This window comes from Abramis brama, assembly GCF_963993115.1.
Source record: "Abramis brama genome assembly, chromosome: 8".
NCBI lineage: Eukaryota > Metazoa > Chordata > Actinopteri > Cypriniformes > Leuciscidae > Abramis > Abramis brama.
The window spans coordinates 16,701,922-16,724,247 of record NC_139970.1 but is presented as its reverse complement, the minus strand read 5'-3'; the positions used below and the strand labels follow the sequence as shown (position 1 = coordinate 16,724,247).

Here is a 22,326-nt window from a genome sequence, read left to right as displayed (position 1 = left end):
CCATGGCCTCAGGCGAATAAATAGATCACCCGTTTTCTGGATGGCTGAAAGCACATACTCATGATGTTCTGAGAGCTGGAATGTTCGGCATTTTGGATCCATCAGATGGATGTAGACAGAAGAACACAACAATGGATAAGACTTTTAAAAATGCGTTAGAAATAGAGCACAACAGAGGTCAGCCACTTTTTAAGCTATTTTGGTTCTGGAAGTATTTACTCCATTTATTTCCAGTTTTTAAATGGAAAATATAAAACCGTTGATTATAATTGCAAAAGAATGAGAAAAATCATAATATCATAATAGACTCCAATCATAATTCGATCATAATAAACTCCAATTTTGAAATTGCCCACTTGTTTGGGAGCGGATGCCACCTAAATGATTTAGAAATGTCAAGTGAGCCCATGAATTATAAAAAGCAACATGGATTATGGTGTAAATATTTCATGGAATGCGAAAGTGAGCCGGATGCTCCATGGGGTTTGTTGATAATGACCAGTGTGAGAGGAACACAGACTGATAAGAGGAGAGATGTGGCAGTTCTGGTGTGTTTCAGCTGGTCATGCTTTACCACACGCTATCTTCTGGACCTTATGAGGGAGGAGATGATGCTATATTGAGCCGTGTTTGTGATGCTACATTGCCTTCACATAGGACACATTAACCGCAGTGAGGGATACTCTTGCTTAGTATGCATGTTTTGGATTTTTCACCCACATGGAAAGAAAAATCACAAATGAGATCTTGGCTGAGATCTTCGAAAGAGAAAAAAAGCTGCCTCCGCAGGCAGCATACGGAGGTAGGAAGTCACATCCAGTCTATCGATCACAATCTGATCGATTTTTTGAATCTTCTCTGATATCTCACAATCCCGTGCGTTTGATTCCATGAAAGTTAAGATAAAAAATTTAAATGGAGTCTGAAAGTTGCATATGATGGTCAGTTTGTGTGGAAATGTGCACTTTTGACCAACTTTTTTCACCTTTTTTGAGAACCTTTTATTTTATAGGTATTGTAGTAAAATATTTCTTAAATATTTGCTTAAACATCACCTCTCTATTTAGACGTTATGCTCCATCAGAAGCCTTTTGGAAATCAATTTTGGGAGGTATTTTCAATGTTGCAAATGTTGCCTGCAAAGTGATGTTGCCTGATAGGGCAGCGAAGCAACAAGCCAACTGCCTATGCTTTCGGATGCAGCCCTTGTTAATCTTTCAGTTGTTTTCCCCTAAACCAGGGGGAACCAATTTCCAGCAGAGTTTAGCTATAGCCCTCATTACTGTAAAGTTAAACACACCTGAACCCGCTAATCAAGGTCATCAGGATCTTCTAGGCAGGTGTGTTGGAGCTAAACTCTGCAAGACGGTGGACAAGATTGGAAACTCCTTACCCAGACTTTATTTAATGGAGAGCAAATAGAGACATTTGCTTATGTCTCCTTTTCATTAGATTTTATTTCCTGTGAAAAAGACCCAAGTAGTCTCACATGTTTCTCCAAAGAAAGCATTGGTTCTCAATCCTGTTCCTCATCAGCTTATTAGTAAAGACACCAAGAACCAGGATTGAGAACCACTAGAGTTTCAGAAAAGATCTCAGCAACATCTCAAAATGTGCTCAGATTTGCAAACATGCCGAAATCTGTAATAAAACATCAAATATTTCAAAAAATGAAGTCAACATTTGAAGTGGATCAAAAAAGTTAATCAAAGTTCTCCTAAGACAAGAACGGGTATTGTTCAAAATTCATGTGTAACTTTGATGAAAGGTTTTGATCCACTTCAGATGTTGACTACTGTATTTCTAATCATACTTTTCCAAGACCAAATTAGCAACATTTTATAGTGGTAGTCTTTTACTGTAAGTCAACAAATGGTAAGAATTTTAGGAGAAACCATTTTTAAACTTAAATAAAACATATAGGCCTAAATGAGAACTAATAATTCTTAGGGGCCGTTCACACAGATTGCATATTTTTTAGGTTAAAGATGTGAAAACCAAGGTCTAGAGACATGTTTTTTTTATTTTTTTTTTTATATTGAACTACTTTTAACTTGACTTCTGCATTTTTAGAATGCCGAGACACAGCAAAAGTTGTAACACACAAGCACAACGGTCAAACACATCCATCTAGCACATTTACACTGAAGAATGCATAATGCAAAATTGCATTCTTTGTTAGCTTTGAAAGTGACTTCTGAGTAATACATGTGCACATGTCAAGCAATATTGGTCTCATGTATTTATGTATGCATTGAGTTAAAATCTGAATGTTTTATTATAATGTGTTATGTGGCATATTTCAGAGGGAAACAGGATATTTTAAAATGACAACATAAGGGGCAGGACTTGATTTTATGCATCAGAAATTGATTGAATCTCCCTTTTCTTCTGATTGGATCATATAAAGTGGTGTTGCCAGAATAGGAAAGTAATTTCACAGACAAAGCAAGTTTTTAAAATTTGATGAAATATTATGAAGATGTGCATGCAATGTCACAAACAATAGCATGCACCCATAAATCATGCACAATAAGACCAGGAAAATGCATTAAGGTCAATTTTGATGTCATGCTGACTTTAACCCTGTAAAGCCTGAGATATGAAATAAAGAAATATATATATATAATTTTTTTTTTAAATGGAAGTTTTTTTGAATGTTTAGACAAAATAATTATTATAATTATTATTATTATGCAATTTAATGCAGTTGCTGATAATTTTTTGGGCAAAAATATTAAATTCTGATAGCTTGTAATGTAAATCAATGAGATATTTATAACAGTATGGCAGACTTACATACGATGCATAAAAATATCAGTTGTCACACTATATTTTGCAGTAATACGTCTTAGTAATATAATATTTAAATGCTTTTATGATCAAAGCTCTGTATTTTTTTATTGTGGGAGGCAAAGCATAATGCAATGCAGATCAATGATGACTGAGAGATGAATATTAATGAGTAATAGATGAATAAACGTTTCTCAAAAGCCTGATGTATCATATTTAATATGTACATTTTAACATGATTTTTCAAACTCATAATGTATGGATATTCCAGTAAAGTTGTTATAGTCCAGTCAGTGTTCATCTTTAAATATTAATAATAATTCAAAAGTCATTCTTACATTTTCCATAAATGTTTAGAGGTTTAAACGTATAGACGTTTTTACAAGTACACTAAAACTTGCAAAAAAAAAAAAAAAGCATAAACCCTCAATCAGATGACAGAAGGCATGTAGTATATTGCGTACAACTGTTTTTAACAACGTTTTGATCATGTTTATAATTTAGATTCCTTAGAAATTAGCATATCAAATGTGATACAGTAGGATTTAGAGTTAAGTGCAGAGTGCTATTGAGGAGCACCTGCCACGTTTCTGATGCTCCATATTTTTCAACCAGAGATGCCAGCCATTGTTCCAAAAGAGTTAAAATCCACACACTTTTTCACCAGATATCCATTTCCTGCAAATAAAACGCAAAAACAGTAACACTGTGCCTAATTAAAGTTGTGATATGATTGTTTCTCAATTAAAGGGAATTGCATCGTGCTCCTAAGTTGATATCCGCGTGTCAGATTTGAATAATGTGCTGTGGTTTAGAGTGGCAGAGAGGAACGCGTTCGGCATACTGATGATACTTCACTCTCACTACCCTGCCGGGAATAGAGCACTGCGCTTTCGCCACATATGGGATCCATTATTCCAACCCGTATTAAACAGCTTAATGGCCCCATCTCCCAGACTTTGATTTCCAGGATGATATAATGCGTGAGGATAGAGAGTGCTGGAGGAGGGAGGGGGTCGGATCTCACACACACACACTCTCTTTGACCCATCAGCTGATGACATGTGTCATTTTGATGGAAGACTGATGGGTCAGCTGTAAGTCATTCCAAGCGGATGCACTGACAGAATGTCTGAAAGTGGCATTAAGGATCTACATGTCCTTGAAGGCTTTTCCTGCAGTCCTGTTACCGCAGCTGTAGAAACTATTGGACCCGGTGTGGTGGTGAGAGTTTGCACATTAGGATGCGATAATGAGAGTTACTGTGGGATTTCTCCTTTAGTGATTATCATGGCTATTTACAGCTTCGCTCTATCTGAGGAGGCATTTGTGGCTGTGTGTTTGGCTGGAGCATTGGGAACCGAGCGGCCGCATTGAATAGTCCTAATAAAAGTGTGGCTGTGCTCTCAATGCTGGGACTGGAATCGACTCCGATTCCTGGTTCTGTTGTTTTCTATTCTTTTTCAGTTCTTTGTTTTTTGAAAAATTGGAGGAACGTGTTCACTCTTGCTTGTGTCTACATGATACTCTCATTAGAGTATTAGTAGACTGCCTGCTTAATATCGGCTAACTCTTTATTGTTATGGTCCTTTAACCGACATTCTACTGGACTATGAGTAACTTTGCAACTACATCTTCAACTTATTCTAACACTAACCCTACCAGTCTACTAATACTCTACTAACACTCTAATGAGAGTTAGTTAACATGTAGGTGCAACATTACTTATTGTCAACAGAATGTGTTAAAGGACCATCAAAATAAAGTGAAACCCCAGTTTCACCCTTTAAACTAAATTATTATAGTGTTTATAAGACTAGTTTATACTTTTTACATCCACCTGTAGAACAAGTCAGTGTTTGTGTTTAAATGTCTGTATTGTGTTTTAAGTGCAAAATTTGGTAACACTTTACAATAAGGTTCATTAGTTAACATTAGTTAACTACCTTAGTTAACATGACCTAAGAATGAACAACAGTTCATATTAGTTTCAACATTTACTAATACGCTATTAAAATCAAAGGTTGTATTTGTTAACATTAGTTAATGCACTGTGAACTAACATGAACAAACAATGAACAACTGTATTTTTATTAACTAACATTAACAAAGATTAATAAAAACTGTAACATCTGTATTGCTTATTGTTAGTTCATGTTAGTTAATACATTAACTAATGTTAACTAATGAACCTTATTGTAAAGTGTTACCCAAAATTTTAAATTTAAACTTGTCCAAGATAGGCTAATCAGTATTTGTCAGTCATATGCTATTCGACATGCAGGATCATGAAACAGTGACAAACCTCAGTAATTTAAGTTAACGAAAGGCAAATCAGCAATGTGTTCACATATGTGGCTTTATTTGAACGTTTCAGCGTGACATACCATGACAATGACACACAAAAAAAAATATGATCAATACGTTATGACAACATATGTTTTTACATTGCTTTAACTCATCAAAAATAAGTTAAGCAATATTGGTTACACTTTATTTTAAGGTTTCATTGTTACAGTGTAATTATATATTTAATATTAAGCAACTACATGTACTTACTATAAGGTTAGGGTAGGATTAGGATTTGGTTGAGGGTTAGTTGCATGCAATTATGCATAATTTACTGTTATTACCATGGTAAGTACATGTAAAATATGTAACAAGGACACTGTAAAATAAAGTGTTACTGCAATTTTTTTATATGTACAAGATTCAACTCATTTGTAAGTCAGTTCAATGTAATTTAAGTTGAAATGACTTAAATATCCAAGTTGATTTTACTTGAAATTTAAGGCAGCATCTTTTTTTTTTTTTTTACAGTGTAGTGATATCATTACACATTCAAGGAAATTAATCAGATTTTGCATCACTATTAGCAAGCGACCGAGAGGCAAATTAATGATTAGCTCTATTAAAATTTTAAAAAATCAATTAAAGAGGAGTCAATTCTCTTTGATAGAATCAATTCTCGACTCCCAACGCCTCAGAATCGATTCTTTTTGGAAACGATTCCCAGCGCCACTCAGATCTCACGTGGTTGTGTCGTTTGTGTGTGCTGCAGGTTCCTCTGAATGCTGTTATGAGTTCCTGAGTGCTCCGTTCTCCCCGGCCAGCTGTCTTGAAAGAGCAAGAGCTCAGGTGGCAGCAGTGGCACCCAGAGAAACAAACACTGAAGACCGGCCATGGCGAGCGGTAACTAACCTCCTCTAATTATGTCCAGTACTTGCCCTGTTTAGTCAAACCACACATGCTTCCACATGCTTCCCACGTGGGCAGCATTTTAAGCAGGCTAATGATGTGAAAACTGTTCCAAACGTAGGCAGGATGATTGTCTTCTGAGATATCTCTAGGGCAGACTCGCATCTGTCCGTTGTGGAAAATGCAATCAGTGAAAAAATTAAGCCGGTAAGATTTTTGTTTTTGAAAGAAATTAAAACTTTTATTCAGCAAGGATGCATTAAAGTGATCAAAAGTGACAATAAAGATATTTCTATTGTTACAAAAGATGTCTATTTCAAATAAATGCTGTCCTTTTAAACGTTCTATTCACCAAAGAATCATTAAAAAAAAGCATCACGGTTTCCACATAAATATTAAGCACAACTGTTTTCAACATTAATGATAATAAGACATTCAGTACTGCAACATAAACAGTTTGAAACAAAAATAGCTCCTGAATAAGGCTCTCAGTCCTGTATTTGTATTGGTTTCGGTAACTTACAGTGACGGAGATATAGCGGTGTGTCATCTGAAGGTTTTAGATCCTGTCACTGTTTTCCCGGTGCTTGAGTTACGTGTCACTTGAATGCTCCGCTCTTCACCCAGAAATAAAATCTGCTGTCGGTTAATGAAGATTTGATGGATGAACTCGTGGGCAGTGAAGATTGAAATTAAATGGATGAAGATTGGAGTCTTGTTTTCAGTTTTATTTCTTTGATATTGTGTTGTCACTGCTTTATCACTGTCGATTTGGTTACTTGTAAGAGAATACGGCCTTGACGCCCTTTGCACGTTCACACAGACAGCATTCGAGACTCTACTCTTAAGTTGCTGTGTGAACGGGACATTTCAAGACTCATACTCATAAGTAAATGAGGTTTTCGATCCCACAGTGAGAACGTAGCCTAATAGACTGTATTCTCTTTTGCAGCAGCAGACGGCATTGGCAGTTTGGGAACCGAGCAGAGCCACGTCAACGTTCCCGTGGCCGATCCCGGTGCCTGGGCCACCGCCATGAACAACCTGGGCATTGTGCCGATGGGCTTAACTGGGCAGCAGCTGGTTTCAGGTAAAGCCTTGCGCCCTCCCTCCAGTGTGTTAATCCTAGTGTTTCATCCACTGCTCTCTCTGCTCTTCCCTTTCACGGCAGGGGGAATAAAAGGCAGATATTAAACCGGGGTTCCCATATTCCCCCTCTGGCAAGCTGCACAGGCACCAGCCTACCCTGCCAAATATGTGACCTTTAGAAGCAAAATTACATTTGGATTTTACATTGAAGCATGATACAGTTTGTTGAGCTTTATTCTTCAGCTGAGATACTGGATTGTTGTGGCTCTGAAAAGCCCACGGCCTGGTGTGACGGTGGAACCTACCGCTTTCTTGGCTTAAGCCCTGAGCGCTGGTCTCCACTGAAGCTTTGCAGAGATTGTCTGAGAGCTGGACAGCTGATCATCAGCAGCCATCTGCAATCGGTCATCATAACAGGCCTGCTGCTGTTGCAAATGCCAGTTACACACACACACGTCTGGTTTACTCTCTTTGTGGGGACTCTCCATAGAATTAATGGTTTTTATACTGTACAAACTGTATATTCTATCTCCTTACACTAACCCTACCCCTAAACCTACCCATCACAGAAAACTTTCTGCATTTTTACATTTCCAAAAAAACTCATTCCGTATGATTTATAAGCTTGTTTACCCATGGGGACCTCAATTTAGGTCCCCACTGTGACACGAGTCCCCATGAGTCTGTGTGCATTCAGGTTGAAGTCCCCACCGGGATAGAAAAACATGAACACACACACACACACACTGGGTTTCCATGTTTTATGGGGATAGGCGTAATGGTTTTTAAACTGTACAAACTGTATATTCTATTCCCCTAGACTAACCCTACCCCTAAACCCACCCCTCACAGAAAACCTTCTGCTATTTTAGATTTTCAAAAAAGATCAATCTGTTTGATTTATAAGCTTGTTTTCTCATGGGGACCAAAAAAATAAAAAATTCCCCACAAGGTCCAAATTTACTGGTATTATTATATTTGTGGGGTCATTTGGTCCCCATAATGTAGGGAATACCGGGACCACGCACACACGCACGCACACACGCAAACACACACACACACGTCTCTTATAATAGAAACGTTTACGATTTTATCACAAAATTGACGGTTTGTTTTCTCCATACGCTGGCAGTTCACCTCTCTTGCTTTGACAGCACTCATGAGTGGGAGTTAAAATAAAGTCAAGCTACTTTTTTAAAGAGTAGTTAGCATCAGCAAAAGCTGCTAATAAAGTGGCCAGCTACAATTAAACTATATGAGTTATCGATATTTTCATATCTAAATATATTATTATCCAGTGATGATGTATAATTTGTTCTCTGTTAGGGTGACAGCATATATTAATACTAAAGTATTATATAGTACTATATAATATAGTATACAAATAGTAATGAATAGCAGGTAGTCAAATATGTGCCTTGTTTTTTAAATAAGTTCATTTACGGTCTCATAAACTGTCTGAATAAACCGATTCTCTAGAATAAACGGGACTGTTCAACATGTTTGTGATTATTCCCCTCCTCATTTACTCACAATACAAATGTGAAATTAAATATACAGCAACAACAAAAAAAGTAATTTTGTCTGCAAAATTTACACTAGCATTCAAAAGTTTGGGGTGTGTAAGATTATTTAATGTTTTTGAAAGTCTCTAATGCTCACAAGGGCTGCATTTATATGAGCAAAATTTCAGTAAAAACAGTAATATTGTGAAATAATTCAATTTAAAATAACTGTTTTCTAGTTTAATATATTTTACAATATAATTTATTCATTTATTTCAGCGTCATTACTCCAGTCTTCAGTGTCACATGATACTTGGGAAATTATTCTGATATGATGATGATTCTAAAATGGCATTTCTTATTATTATCAATGTTGAAAACTGAACATTGAACACAAAACTGAACAAGTTAGTGTTGCTACTTTTTTGTTAACTATTCTTTTGAGACAAATAAATTCTCTCCTTGTTTTGATCCTATTATAATTAATATCATGCTAAGGGAAGCCGTGGATTGAGGCAAATTAGGCTCAAGATTAAAATGCATGAGCCGGTATTTCAGATCATGATTATTTATGAGAATTTGGGAAGGCACAAGTCATTTGAATTGCATATAGGTTTTTTTTCTTTTCTTGGGTGATTTCAGAAATCATCTAAGAATGAATATTAAAATTATTATCCTCAGCTTCCGAGCTAAAGCCTTTGGTAATACGCCACAGCTGAAAGAAACACTTCCAGCAATTCACATGAGGAATTTATATACGGTATCCTCTTTCTTTCTGTGTTTCTTTCATACACACATGTAGTACATGCAGACTTGCAGCGATATGCCTCTACCTGAAAGAGGATTTTGTCTTTGAGAACAAACAGGCTGGAAAGTCTCTGGCTCCAGAAGGACTATTATGTCGCTGACAGAAATTCAAAAAGGAATGATTGGAAAAGATTTGCCTGGTTTCTGTTGAATATAACAGATTATTGCTGAAATAAACTCTGAGTCTTTGTTTTAATTTCCTTCAGCATGTTTCCAGGCACACTTCAACATCACACATATTGCCCATGGCACACACGCACACGCACACACACGCACACACACACAGCTTGCATTTTGTCCCATATCTGCTCATAAATTTGCTGCTCTCAGAACAGATGCCCACTTGCACAATTTTCGCAGGCAGTTTCAATCTCAGCATTTCAGCACATTTTCTATTGATTATAAATGTTTATTTGCACCAGCTCATTAGAAGACATGCTTTGTCAGAATTTTTTTTTCAGATGGTTTTATCCCGCTGGATTGGTGAAGCACAACAATGAGTGCTCCTCTAAATATAGGCGATTTTCCCGCAGTTAGGAGTTGCTTTTGCTGAAGTTCTATTGTGAGTGTTTTACGCTGAGCATGCTGGGAGATTTGGGTTCAGAATTGGTGTAAGCTCTGAATGTATGAATGCATAGATTTACACAAGATTCACCAAGGCTGCTTTAAGTGGCTTAGAAGAAGAAAGAAAGAAAGAAAGAAAGGAAGAATAAAACCCAAATCAGGCTCCACCAGAAACAGTTGCGTGTAGTCGCGATGACCTAAATAACTACAGCACTGTATTGACAAAGAAACATCTTCCTGAGTGCTGTTTATGGAAGCACCAGGACCTAGAAAGATGTGTGTGAAAACAGCCAACAAGGGCAGAGCTTGTGTTCAAATCTCAGAAAAAACGACAATGACAATGTTTATGCTTATATTCTAAATTGTCTGTCATTTGCTCAGAAAAGTAGTGATTATTATCTTATCTTATCTTATGTTATTATCAATTATTATCTGCCATTTTTCATTTAAAATTCACTACAATTTCTGAAAGCATTAAGGTGGGGACATTGAGGGAGTGTTTATCACTAACCATAAGAACATGTGCACTTGGGCTGCATGGTTAAATAAGATAAAACTGGAATCACTATGGGTTATTGTCATGTGTAATCTGTTTTGGTTTCGTTTTCTAAGGGTATGTTTACACGACAGCGATATGCTTAAAACGGAGACGTTTTTCCTTTGAGTTTTCCGCGTACAGACGACACCATTTTAAAAACAATCCCCATTCACATGGATCTGCGAAAACGACTTAAAATGCGGTATTCTTCTACCAGGCTGTTAGATGGCGATGAAACTCTATAGGTTGAACACGTAATACGCATGTGCATGACGTCATCGTCTTCAGAGATTCGCGTTTTTGTTGTTTGCACGAAGACCGTTGTCAAAAAACTTGCACTTTGAAACCCGTTTTCAAAAGTTTGCATTTGCAGGCACCCAAAACGCCATTGTCGTGTAAATGAACGGCCAAAACGCATATCAAGTTTTACGTTTTTAGTTGAAAACGTGTCGTGTAAAGAGCCCTAGCGCCTGTGAGCGGAAAAACCACCCTTGCAACTTTGGGCCGACGGGCCACCAGCCTCAGCGTCAGGAAGTATCGTGTGATATCAGGTTTCGCGATGTAATGAATCGCTTTACGGCACTGCACACATACACGTTTACAGTATATGCTAGCCTTCTGTGTATCATACATACCTCAGTGGACATGGCTCCGAGCGTTCGCCGGCTTCTTTGAAAACAAATGCACATGACCAGAGGGAGAAGATGGGAGGGGGGAGAGTCGTCAACAGTGTTGTCAAATATCTATTCCGAAGCTGTGGGGGGAGCTCTATAGAGAAACCTGCGAGCAAAAAGCGAAGAAATTGCCAAAACTGCATAGCGCCACTTTAATAAGAGTAGTAGTTTTCCAGTGAGTTTTCTGTTTGTATTTAATCAAGACTGCTTTGTTTTCTTCTGCTTTGTCATGCACTTTATATTAGTACTACAAGCCTGACACTGACAAAACCTGCCATTTTATGTAAATATATGCACTGTCTGTTTTAGAGTGAAGTGTGGCACGGTGTTCTTTTATACGCAATGGTTTAAAGGGATCATGAATTGAGGAATTCAAATTTTCCTTGACCTTTAGACATATAAGAGGTCATTGTACTATAAAAATAGCCTGTAAGTTTCAGAACTCAAAGTTTCAGTTCCTTGTTAGTCCAAAAACAGCTTTTATTGTTACCAAGCTCCCAAAAACAACTCATTTCGGAGTTTATATCAGTATGACTTCCGTCCCACCGATTCACGCATGTCATGTAATAGTAAAAATGAGAGAGATACAAGTACACAGGATTACTCGAGCAAGTGGCAAGTTGCTGAAAAACACAGCCTTTGCATTGCCTTTGTGAGCCTAACATTAAGAAAGCGTGGATCAAATTTATTTTGAACTAAGTTCCAGATCATGTCAGTAAGACACTGTTCGTTTGTTCACTTCATTTTACTGTTGAAGTGAAAGCAAACACAGTTTGACGCTGGCTTTTCAGAGACTAAAAATAAAAGATGAAGCAGTGCCGACTAGTCTAGTTTTAACCATGTATCAACATTGTTTTGTCTGTTACAGATCGTTTGATATGTACTCACTTTACTGTCACTTTACTTAATGATGAGCAATGAATATAAGAACAGCAGTGTGGCAAACGATTGTCATTTATTCACAAATTTCTTTACATGAAACACTGCAAGTTATTCTGTAAGCTATAACTTTGGTAACTCCAAGTACTTTATAAATCTTGATTGTAAGAAATAAAGTTTATGTAGCCTAATACGCATAAATGTTTCACAGTTGGCAAATGTTTCAATTTGTTATAAGATAAACCCCTTTCTGTAGCATCTGTTTCTACACTAATATGATGTAATAAAATGATGATAAATGAGAAGATGATTAATTACCATGCCGTCACAGACTGGAGTATCCTTGGGATTTGAGGTGTAGATTTGCTTTCTTCTGATTTGGGATCAGACTATGGCTCAGACATGTATGGCTGAATTTTACCGTTTGCTGTTTTTAAGCATCAGAAATTTTTTAAAACAGTTACACATGTGTAATGGTGGGGACTTGAAATTTATTTCAATATGCAAAACTGTTACCTAATCATAGCAGTTACCAAGTCTTGAATGCGGCACGCCTTAAAAAACAACAACTCTTGAGTGTTTCAAAGAGAGGGTCAAAATTACTTCAAACTTGTGATGTTTTTGATGTAAAAATCTTGCTAACCTCAAGAACATTATTGTCACGGTGTGGTGCAGGCAGAAGAAGACGAAGGAGAATCAAAAGTTCCAATGCAAACTTTTACTAACAACATAATTCATACAGGTACAGACAGGCAGAAGGTTCACACACACTTAATAAGACAGAGATCGGACAAGGACTGACAGAACAGACAGAACTTAAATACAAACACAGATTACACTGATTAACAGAACACAGGTGAGACAGATGATGATGACTAAACAGGTGATACAACTGAACTGATAATGACAGTAACCATAGAAACAAATGAGTGGCGGGAAAAGAACAAAGGAGAACAGGAACCAATCAAAATACAAACTGAGAGTCCAAACAAACACTAACACGTGACAATTATAAAACTGTATAAAACATTTATAAACTTTTTAAACATTAAAAACTTTTTTTTTTAAAAGTGCAGTTCACAACCCCTTTAACATTTGAAAATGAAGAAATGAACACATAAATATTAGTTTTGTAATTTTACAGTTGTACTGTAAAATAAAATTATTATATGATTTTTTCTTATATAGTTATAATAAATAACAATAATTTTATTTTACAGTATTATTATTATTATTTTATGGTCATACTGGTGTAATGACAACAATTGTGCAGCCCTACAAACAAGCACTGCAGCTTTTTTTATCATAATCTCATTTTTTATCAAAAATAATTGTCGTACACAACAAATAGCTTCAGCTTTAATAGAACCTAAGCAGTAAATGTTAAATGCAGCTTTGTTGTGTGACTCTTGTTGTGTCATTTTGGCTGCTCTGGATAATTATGCATATTAGCTGTGGTGAGCAATGACTGGAAATCTTTCAAGCCCGAAAAAAGCGAGACTGTAAAAAACAGCTGAGACAAATTTCCTTACGGATTATGTTTTTGGACTGCAGGGCCTGGGGCTGCAGGGTTTTGCCGCTTTGCATTTAGTAATGTTGTTTGTGATGGGCTCTGATTAATGCCGTCTCACCTCTGAAATGATGAGCAGCTGCGTCCTGTAGGAACTAAAGGTCCTGTTTTGGAAGCTGCTGATTTCGTAGTGAATCCAATTTCTATGGAAAACAGATAATAACTACAAATAAAACCTGAAGCAGGTTTTTGGAAAAGAAACAAGAGCTGTGAGCCAAAGGATTGAGTAGCTCTTGAATCATTCTGACTGAAGAAAAACAACATTAAGAAACGATAAATGTGAAGGCGTGTGTGTAATTTACCTGTTTACATTTTGATTTGAGTTTTGCATGGATCTCCTGATGCGTTTCACATGATTGCAGCCGCTATGAGATTTATGGATCGTAATTTTCATCATCTCTTTCCCCAGCAAGGGATTTAAGATTTTCTTCCAGTTCAAGCATCTCTTGTGTGAGATTTACTGTTCTCCATTGTATTGTGTCACTACAGGACAAAGTAAGCAGGAGTGTCCTGATTAAGGTTGAAATATTACAACACTCTAAAAAATACTGTTACGTAAAAAAGTGAAGCTACAAACTAGTTTTTTTCAGGTTTTTTTTTTTTTTTTTTAACCAAGGCTTGTTTAAAAAATGTGCCTCTACCTATATTTCTGCAAAACAAAACATACATACAATTCACTGCAGTTTTCAGCTTAAATGAACACTGGTAGCAGTAAAACACCAACAACTTTCATTCCTTTTCACACAAATTATGATTACAGGGGCAGATTATTAAAGACTTGTTCGTGTTTCCTTGCAACAACACTATATTATGAGCTCAACACTTACCATTTGTAAACTAATACATTTTGACATTTGCATCACATATTCTACTCCATATGTATGTATTTTCTAATATAGTAAACTTGCTTGGTAGCTCACCTGGTACAGCACTTGCAATGTGACTAAGACTAAGAAGCAAGCTGAAATGCCATGGTTGATTCAGTAAATGTGTTTTCATATCCCGTTTGCTTTAGTTAACTCTATCAGTAAATTTAGGGTAGGGTTTAATGTAGGTGTTACATTACTTTGAAACGCGACAGAGCATTAAAGGTGCAATATGTATTTTTTCGCCGCTAGGGGTCGCTAACCTCTTCAATACAATAGCAAAGGCATAGATTGATGACGCAGAGATTGAGCGGAATCATGGAACTTGTCGTCATGCCGATGGATCTAATAATATTTATGGGGAAATATGTTTATGGATGAGTGAATACATTGATGTTTTTTAACATGACTGAAGCAGGGCTAATGAGATTGCTAATGAGAGAGATTGCTAATCAGCGCCACACGCGAGTCCCCCGGATATAAAGGAATGAGGACATTTCATTCTACCGAACTACCTGCAAATGCTGAATTGATACTCAAACTGGTCAGTTTATTTAACAAATTAAACTTGTGAGGCCGTAGCGCTGTTTCACTTGGTCATAGTAACCATGGCAACATACGTGGACAACTGCGTAACGGCACACTGTTGTTGTTTCGTTCAAACATTATGGACTATGACAAGCAGACTTTGGGACAAAAGGAGAAATAAAATGAGGATAAATTTTGGGCATGGTGTTTTTGAGATGCCGAGAGCTTTGCGACAAACTTCGACTTGACAGAGAACGCTCTTGCATGTGCTTTATTAGACAGGTGAGCAAATGTACATAAAACAAATCAATGTTATATAGCTCAACATGATGAAATGTTTGAATAGGATCAGTACGATATTCTAATGTTGATCTAGCTTCCTGCCAGTGTTGGGAAAGTTCACTTTCTACATGAACTAGTTCAAAGTTCAGTTCACAAATTTTAAAATGAACTAGTTCAGTTCATAGTTCATACTCAAAATGTTGAACTAAGTTCACAGTTCCAAAAATGAACTAGTTCATAGTTCTTTTTTTTTCCATGTTGCTGCGAGATATTTTTCAAAATGATTGCCACAACCCATAGAACCACAGACAATTATTTTATCAGTTTTAACACTGAAGCTATGCGTCAGATTTTTCCCATCCTCACCGACCTTGTCATAAAACTCGTTTAAATGATCATACGACGCCTCCTTGCTCCTTTTTGTTTTGATTTGTAACGTAAGTGATGAGTCGTTCATGAACGATCCATTCATTGCGTCTGTCACGTGACAAATGAACGAAAGACTCGGAAGGTAAAGTAATTATTTATGTTCCCTGTAAATTATTTTTGACTGCATTATAATGATTTCTTAATTCAGAATATGATCAAGATTGCGTAGGTGGATGTGTTCTGGGAATTTGCCAGTTAGTATAACATTTAAAGCCCCTTAAATGAACGAAATGACTCGAAAAAAGATTTGTTCATTTTGATGAACGAGATCGAACAAGAGAGTCAGTAGACACTGGTGGCTGGTGTTGCCAGATTGGGTGTTTCTTCCGCTACATATTAAGGCCTGTTTACGGTGTGTTTTATAAGTAAGAGAGCGTGGCGTTCACAGACGCCAGAATGAACGCGTTCACAATAACGTTCATCAGGCAGTAATACAGTACGTTCAGTTCACGTTCACCCAAAATATGAACGAGTTCATGAACTATCGTTCAATGAACGCGTTCAGGCACAACACTGCTTACTGCTAGTCTCATACAGCCAACAAACTAACACATAGAATAACATTATAACTTATAACACACTCAAATGCAGTTTAGTGTGATAGTGTAGACCTAGTGAAACAGCGATGCGTTACCTCACAAGTTTCATTCGTCTAATAAACTGACCTGTATGAATAGTAATTCAGCACTTGCAGGTAGTTTGGTAGAATGAAATGTCCTCATTCTTTTATATACCCCGGGACTCGCGTGTGGCAATCTACACCTTTGTTATTGTTTTGAAGAGGTTATCGACCCCTAGTGGCGAAAAAATACATATTGTACCTTAAAAGGGGTGGTTGATTTACAACGACAAAGTTTACGAAGTTACAACGATCAAAGTTCAAAGCAAAGGAAGATATTTGCTTTTAAAGAAATCATTTTTTTAAGGACTACAACAAACGGCTGGTAGGGACTACATGACATTCCTCCCAGGTTAGTGACATCACTGAACCTAAAATTTACATAATTTTAGGATTTTAGATTTTAGAGATTATCATGACAGAATATGCTAATCAAAGACTTGAAGATAGTTAACTCCACATCAGCAACATAAATTCATCAACTAGCCATCCAGAAACATCCTGTTGCTCTACATGTCGTCACTTCTTCTTGAGTCTCTCCATCATTGTCCAACTCCAGTTTAAACATAAAAGGCAGAACAGTTTCTGAAATTTTAGTGCTTGTCTGCGTGAGGTAATACACACAAGAGCTCTTGAAGCTCCGCCCACTGTGCCGGGAGCAGCAGCGCATTTGTATTTAAGGGGACACATGCCGAAACGATGCGTTTTTACTAACCCTCAAAAAGGGACCATTTTAACATGCTGTAAAAAAATATCTGTGGGGTATTTTGAGCTAAAACTTCACATACACACTCTGGGGACAACAGAGACGTATTTTACATATTGTAAAAAGGGGCATTATACCACCCCTTTAAAGCATTTTTTTGTTTATGCTGAATTGGCTGATATGGCTGTCGTCTAGCAGCTTAGATGCAAAAGGTTTCAGCTATTGATATACTATTTTAAAAGTCAGTTGTCGTTAATTTAGTTCAAAAACAAAAGTGCCCAGCAGTAGCCTGTTTATCAAGACAAAACGAGTAATATTGGGCTGGCCATGTGATCAAAAGAAAGAAAAAAAAGCCACTAATAAGTCTTCATCTCATGCGAGTGAAGATTTTAAACATATTGTAAACAATATGTTATTCATTTCATTATTCATGTTATTCATTATTCATGAATACTATTCATTTATCTGTATGTCAACCTGTTTTAATGAGAACAAATTACTTAGTGCTTGTTTAAGTGGTTGACTCAGCACAGTAATTATAATGACTGAATACTGTATGACCGTATTAGTTAAGAAGCAAAAATTACATAACGACTGATTAAAAGGAATGTTAACTTTTTTTTTGGTTATAAAAAATATATATCTAGATGCATACAGTGAGAAAGCACCTGGCAACCTCAAGATTGTTTTTGTTTTAACTCAAGCTCTCAGCACTCTCACTTTTGAGTGTTAAGACTATTTTAATTCTTATCTTATAAACACAACATTAAAGGGATAGTTCACCCAGAAATGATAATTATCTCATTGTGTCACCCTCAAGTTGTTCCAAACCTGTATGAATTTCTTTCTTCTGCTGAACAACAAAAGAACATATTTTGAAGAGTTGATGGACCCATTGACCACCATAGTATTTTTACAATGGAAGTCAATGGAGCCCATCAACTGTTTGGTTATGCATATTCTTCAAAATGTTTTCTTTTGTGTTCAGCAGAAGAAAGAAATGTATACAGGTTTGGAATAACTAATATTCCAAAGAGTAAGAGTAAATGATGACAGAATTTTCATTTTTGGGTGAACTATCCCTTTAATGACAGTAAGAAGACATTAGTGGCATATACTTGAACACTTTATTATCATCCTGTCTTATATTACAACTTATATGAAATATATATCAAGAATTATTATATTTCATCCATACCGAACTAACAAGCCAATCAAATCATGAATGCGTTTTATTTGAACCATTATTGATGACTGATGAACTTGACCAGAGTGAGTGATGACTCAACTGCTTCTGTTGAATTTCAGCTTTAACAGTTTCAGAGGTTTCAAATTAGCTTCTGGCAGCTTTACAAAATCAGCTCATCAATGGGAAAACCTTTTCTGCTCCTTGGTTTCATCAGTCTAGTTAGCTTGGAATATGTACCATTTTCCATTTTAAATGTGGAAACTTTTGAACTTTTACTCAAGCATGTTTTTGTACTTTAGATTTATTCAAATGCACTTCACTTTTCTCTCCTTTTTTAAAACAAATGCAAACAAATACATTTGTGTAATTAAATTATTGTATTATTCATAATCAGTAGTGAAATGTAAAATAGGAATAATGGAATATAATCCATTTAAAAAAACATTCTTGATTGGTTATCATTCATAGTTGCATTTAGAGCAGTAAATGTTGACACTGTAAATGTTTCTTTTTATCATATAGCGCATCGTAAAACGTATATACATTATAAAGTGTGCATGCACACTGTAAAAAATGTACCCGTAAATTTACAGTAAAATAGCTCATTTACAGCTGTGGTTCCAGCCATTTACCTTAATTTTACGGTTTCAACACCGTTTTTTCCATTTTTCAGGTGCGCTGTAATTTTACAGTAAAATACTGACAGCTGTGGTTCCAGCTATTTACCGTAATTCAACAGTACCAATACGGTTGTTCATTTTACAGCTTTACTGTAATTTCACAGTAAAATACTGGCTGCTGTGGTTCCAGCCATTTATCGTAATTCTACCATTTCAATACTGTTTTACATTGTACTTGCAACAATGGTTACAGCAGGACTTCCATCGTGGTTTACAGTGCACGCAGTTTACTGCATAAATCCAATGTGTTCCGGTCTCAGATCCTGTGCAGCTTAGTGTGATGAAAGCTCATTGAAGAAGAAACTAATCTTTAGTAGATTTTCTGGGTTTTGGTCGAATGTGGAGTGAGAGCAGTGACCTGGTCTCTTCTCATCTCTGTGAAACCTTTCAACAGCTTTGTTTTTATTTCTTAGGCTTTTTTTTTTGTGTGTGATAGTGCTCAGGTCCAAATCACTGACTGCATTAATAACTCTTTTTGTTTCCCTCTCTAGACTCAATATGTATACAGGGTTTTGACCCCAACCTTGGCATCCTCACCCCAATCAACCCCATGATGGCTGGCATCACTCTGGTCCCGCCCCATCCTGTGGCGGAACTTCCTGTTATTAAGGAAATCATCCACTGCAAGAGCTGCACACTGTTCCCGCAGAACCCCAGTAAGAGCCACTGTGTTTTACAGCAGCCTACCACAGCACAATTATTAGAGGTTTCACCATAAAACAGGCACACAAATGAATGTAGCCAACCCTTATTTACTTCTACTGATGTCATGGTAAATATATAAAGTAGCCTACAGTCTGTGCCATGTTGAATGACCTGTAACTGTGGGGTAAAATGTTCCACTGAAAGACCTGTAACTTTATGCCAAACGTTTTACGGTTATTGAAATCACAGCAACCACAGGATAGTGTTTATTAATTCATCCAATGTGGAAAATCAGAGAAAGACCAAATGTTAAATCTGTAGAGCTTAGTCTTAGTCTTATGATCTTTTTGATGAAATCTGAGAGATTTCTGTCCCTCTATTGACAGCTACGCAGCTACCCCTTTGACGCTACAAAAAGTTCATAAAGAGATCGTAAAACAAATCAATATGAATTGAGTGATTTAGTCCAACATTTCTAAAGAGACACGATTGCTTTATATGGTGAACAGATTGAATTTAGGCTTTTATTCACAATGAGCTTTCAGAATTTTGGGTGAACTAACTGTCCCTTGAATAAATGGTGATAATATCTTTTTATACCACACCATAATTGACCATCTCCATGTTTGGTGATTTGCAGATGCAATTTCACTAAATATATATTAATAAATTAATTATAAATTGAAATGTTTTAATTTATTCAAGCCCTAAAATCTGTTTATTTCCAGGTTTAAATTCTGTTTCGAATCCCACATTTTCAATATGGCTTCAGACTTCTGAACCCTGTTATATGTAAACTAGACTCCATTTTCTATTAACAATAGCTAGTTAATGTGAAAACAATTAGATCACTTGATCAAACTGGTTTAGTCATGCAATCCGAGTGCGGTGAGACACTTTTGTGGATTCTGCAGATCTTCCTCCTCCTTCTACGAGAGAGAGGCCTCCAGGATGCAAGACTGTGTTTGTTGGTGGGCTTCCAGAAAATGCAACTGAGGAGATCGTCAAAGAAGTGTTTGATCAGTGTGGAGAGATTGTCGCCATTCGCAAGAGCAAGAAAAACTTCTGCCACATTCGTTACATTGAGGAGTTCATGGTAGACAAGGCCCTCTACCTCTCTGGTGAGTCTTTGTTTTGTTTCATTTATAGATGTAAATGTTTGTTATGTTTTCATCTCTACTTCTCTGAGGCTTGTTGCGTGAAGCGGGTTTCAGTTGCTATGGTGTCAGTTTGAGATTAGTTTGAGCAAACTCTGTTTTTTCAAGCTCAAGAACATTGTCATGTAAACCCTAAATATCAAATCTGATGCATATGCTGCAAGTAACATAGTCTAATGACCCAGCTGTATTGTTTTGTTCAACAGGGACCATTATGTTGCAAGAAGGAACATCTTAAAAATGAGCAAATCCTATTTTGCATAGTTTACTGATATTTGATATCTGCAAGTAGTTTGTACGATAGCTGTGTTTGCTGAACAATGTTTGTCGTCCTAGGCTATCGGATGCGCATTGGCTCCAGCACTGATAAAAAGGATTCGGGCCGCATACATGTAGATTTTGCTCAGGCGAGAGATGACTTGTATGAGTGGGAGTGCAAACAAAGATTGCTGGCACGAGAGGAGCGGCACCGACGGAAAATCCACGAGGAACGGCTGAGACCTCCATCACCTCCTCCCATAATGCACTACTCTGAGCACGAGGCAGCTCTTTTGGCTGAGAAACTGAAAGGTAAGCTTTCCCACAGACTGTGGTGCCATGATCTCATCTAGCCTTTAAAGCGCAGATTTGTCATCATTAATGTAGTGCCGAGAGAAATTCGGGTTCTTTGGAAAAGCTTCAAGGCAGGACTTTTATGCTTCTAATAAATGCAAAATGTGGTAAGATGACCTACGCCGCCAGGTCTGCTTTCCTTCAGAGATTTCGCAGCTGTCCACAACTGCTCTCTGATGATGTGACAGACATTAATGAGTGGCTGCATAGTTTTGAGGTTCTTACGCATACAGTCCTCATTCCCGTCTGCGGCTGCCAGCCAAACGGCCCCAGCTGTTGTTTATTCTGTGCGACTGGTGTGTTTATATGATCAGCTAGTTCCATTCATCAGCTTCAATGAGACCAATGATTGCCAATGAAGTGAACACTCAGTACCAGGCTCCTGTAAAGCCAAAGGGTTTCCAAGGTTGACTAAATAGTTTTCATTTGCATTTAGGGTGCTTAAATGTGCTTAAAATTGACTTGATTTTTGATTGATTCTAATCAAGAAATATGATACTGTGCAAGAGTTTATCATATTGTGCTTTATCGTAACACTGGAGACCTGGTGCAGTTTCACTGGAGTCTCATTTTAGTATCAACTTTGTCTCAGATGTTTCCTGAAATTGTTGACATGCTGTAAAAGTATTGAGCTGTGGAGAGCAGTTCAGATCATTTAATGTTTCTTGTGAAACTCTAGAGGAGACATGTGAGATTTATTGGGACATTTTCTCAGGAGAAAACTCTGAGAAGCAGAAGTACCCCATTTGCTCATTGTTGCACACATAATATGTTGCGTAAAAGAACCAAATGAGATTTTAAAGATATATTTTTTCCACTTCCACGGCTTTGCATGGACATAAGTGGCCAGTTGCATCAACAACAGACAGTTAGTGTGAGGATTAAAATACTTAACCATGTTTATTGTTTCTGTTTATTCTGAGAACCAAATGAGATATGAGATTTAATTTTGTGACATAATTGTTTCTCTTCTATGACTTGTTTAGTTTAGTTTTA

The 22,326-nt window shown here is 36.8% G+C and overlaps 1 protein-coding gene across 2 annotated transcripts in view; it reads left to right on the top strand.

Annotated features, from left to right (window-relative positions):
- The window catches only part of enox1 (ecto-NOX disulfide-thiol exchanger 1), a 104,990-nt gene that overhangs the window by 51,896 nt on the left and 30,768 nt on the right, over positions 1–22,326 (top strand). The window contains exons 2-6 of one of the 2 annotated variants that reach the window (XM_084122218.1): positions 5,855–5,985; positions 6,944–7,081; positions 19,408–19,572; positions 20,476–20,682; positions 21,055–21,288. In XM_084122218.1, coding sequence (XP_083978344.1) covers positions 5,976–5,985; positions 6,944–7,081; positions 19,408–19,572; positions 20,476–20,682; positions 21,055–21,288 — 754 coding nt within the window. In that variant the 5' untranslated portion in view covers positions 5,855–5,975. The remainder of the gene's footprint in view (positions 1–5,854; positions 5,986–6,943; positions 7,082–19,407; positions 19,573–20,475; positions 20,683–21,054; positions 21,289–22,326) is intronic. The other variant, XM_084122219.1, reaches the window with a different exon arrangement.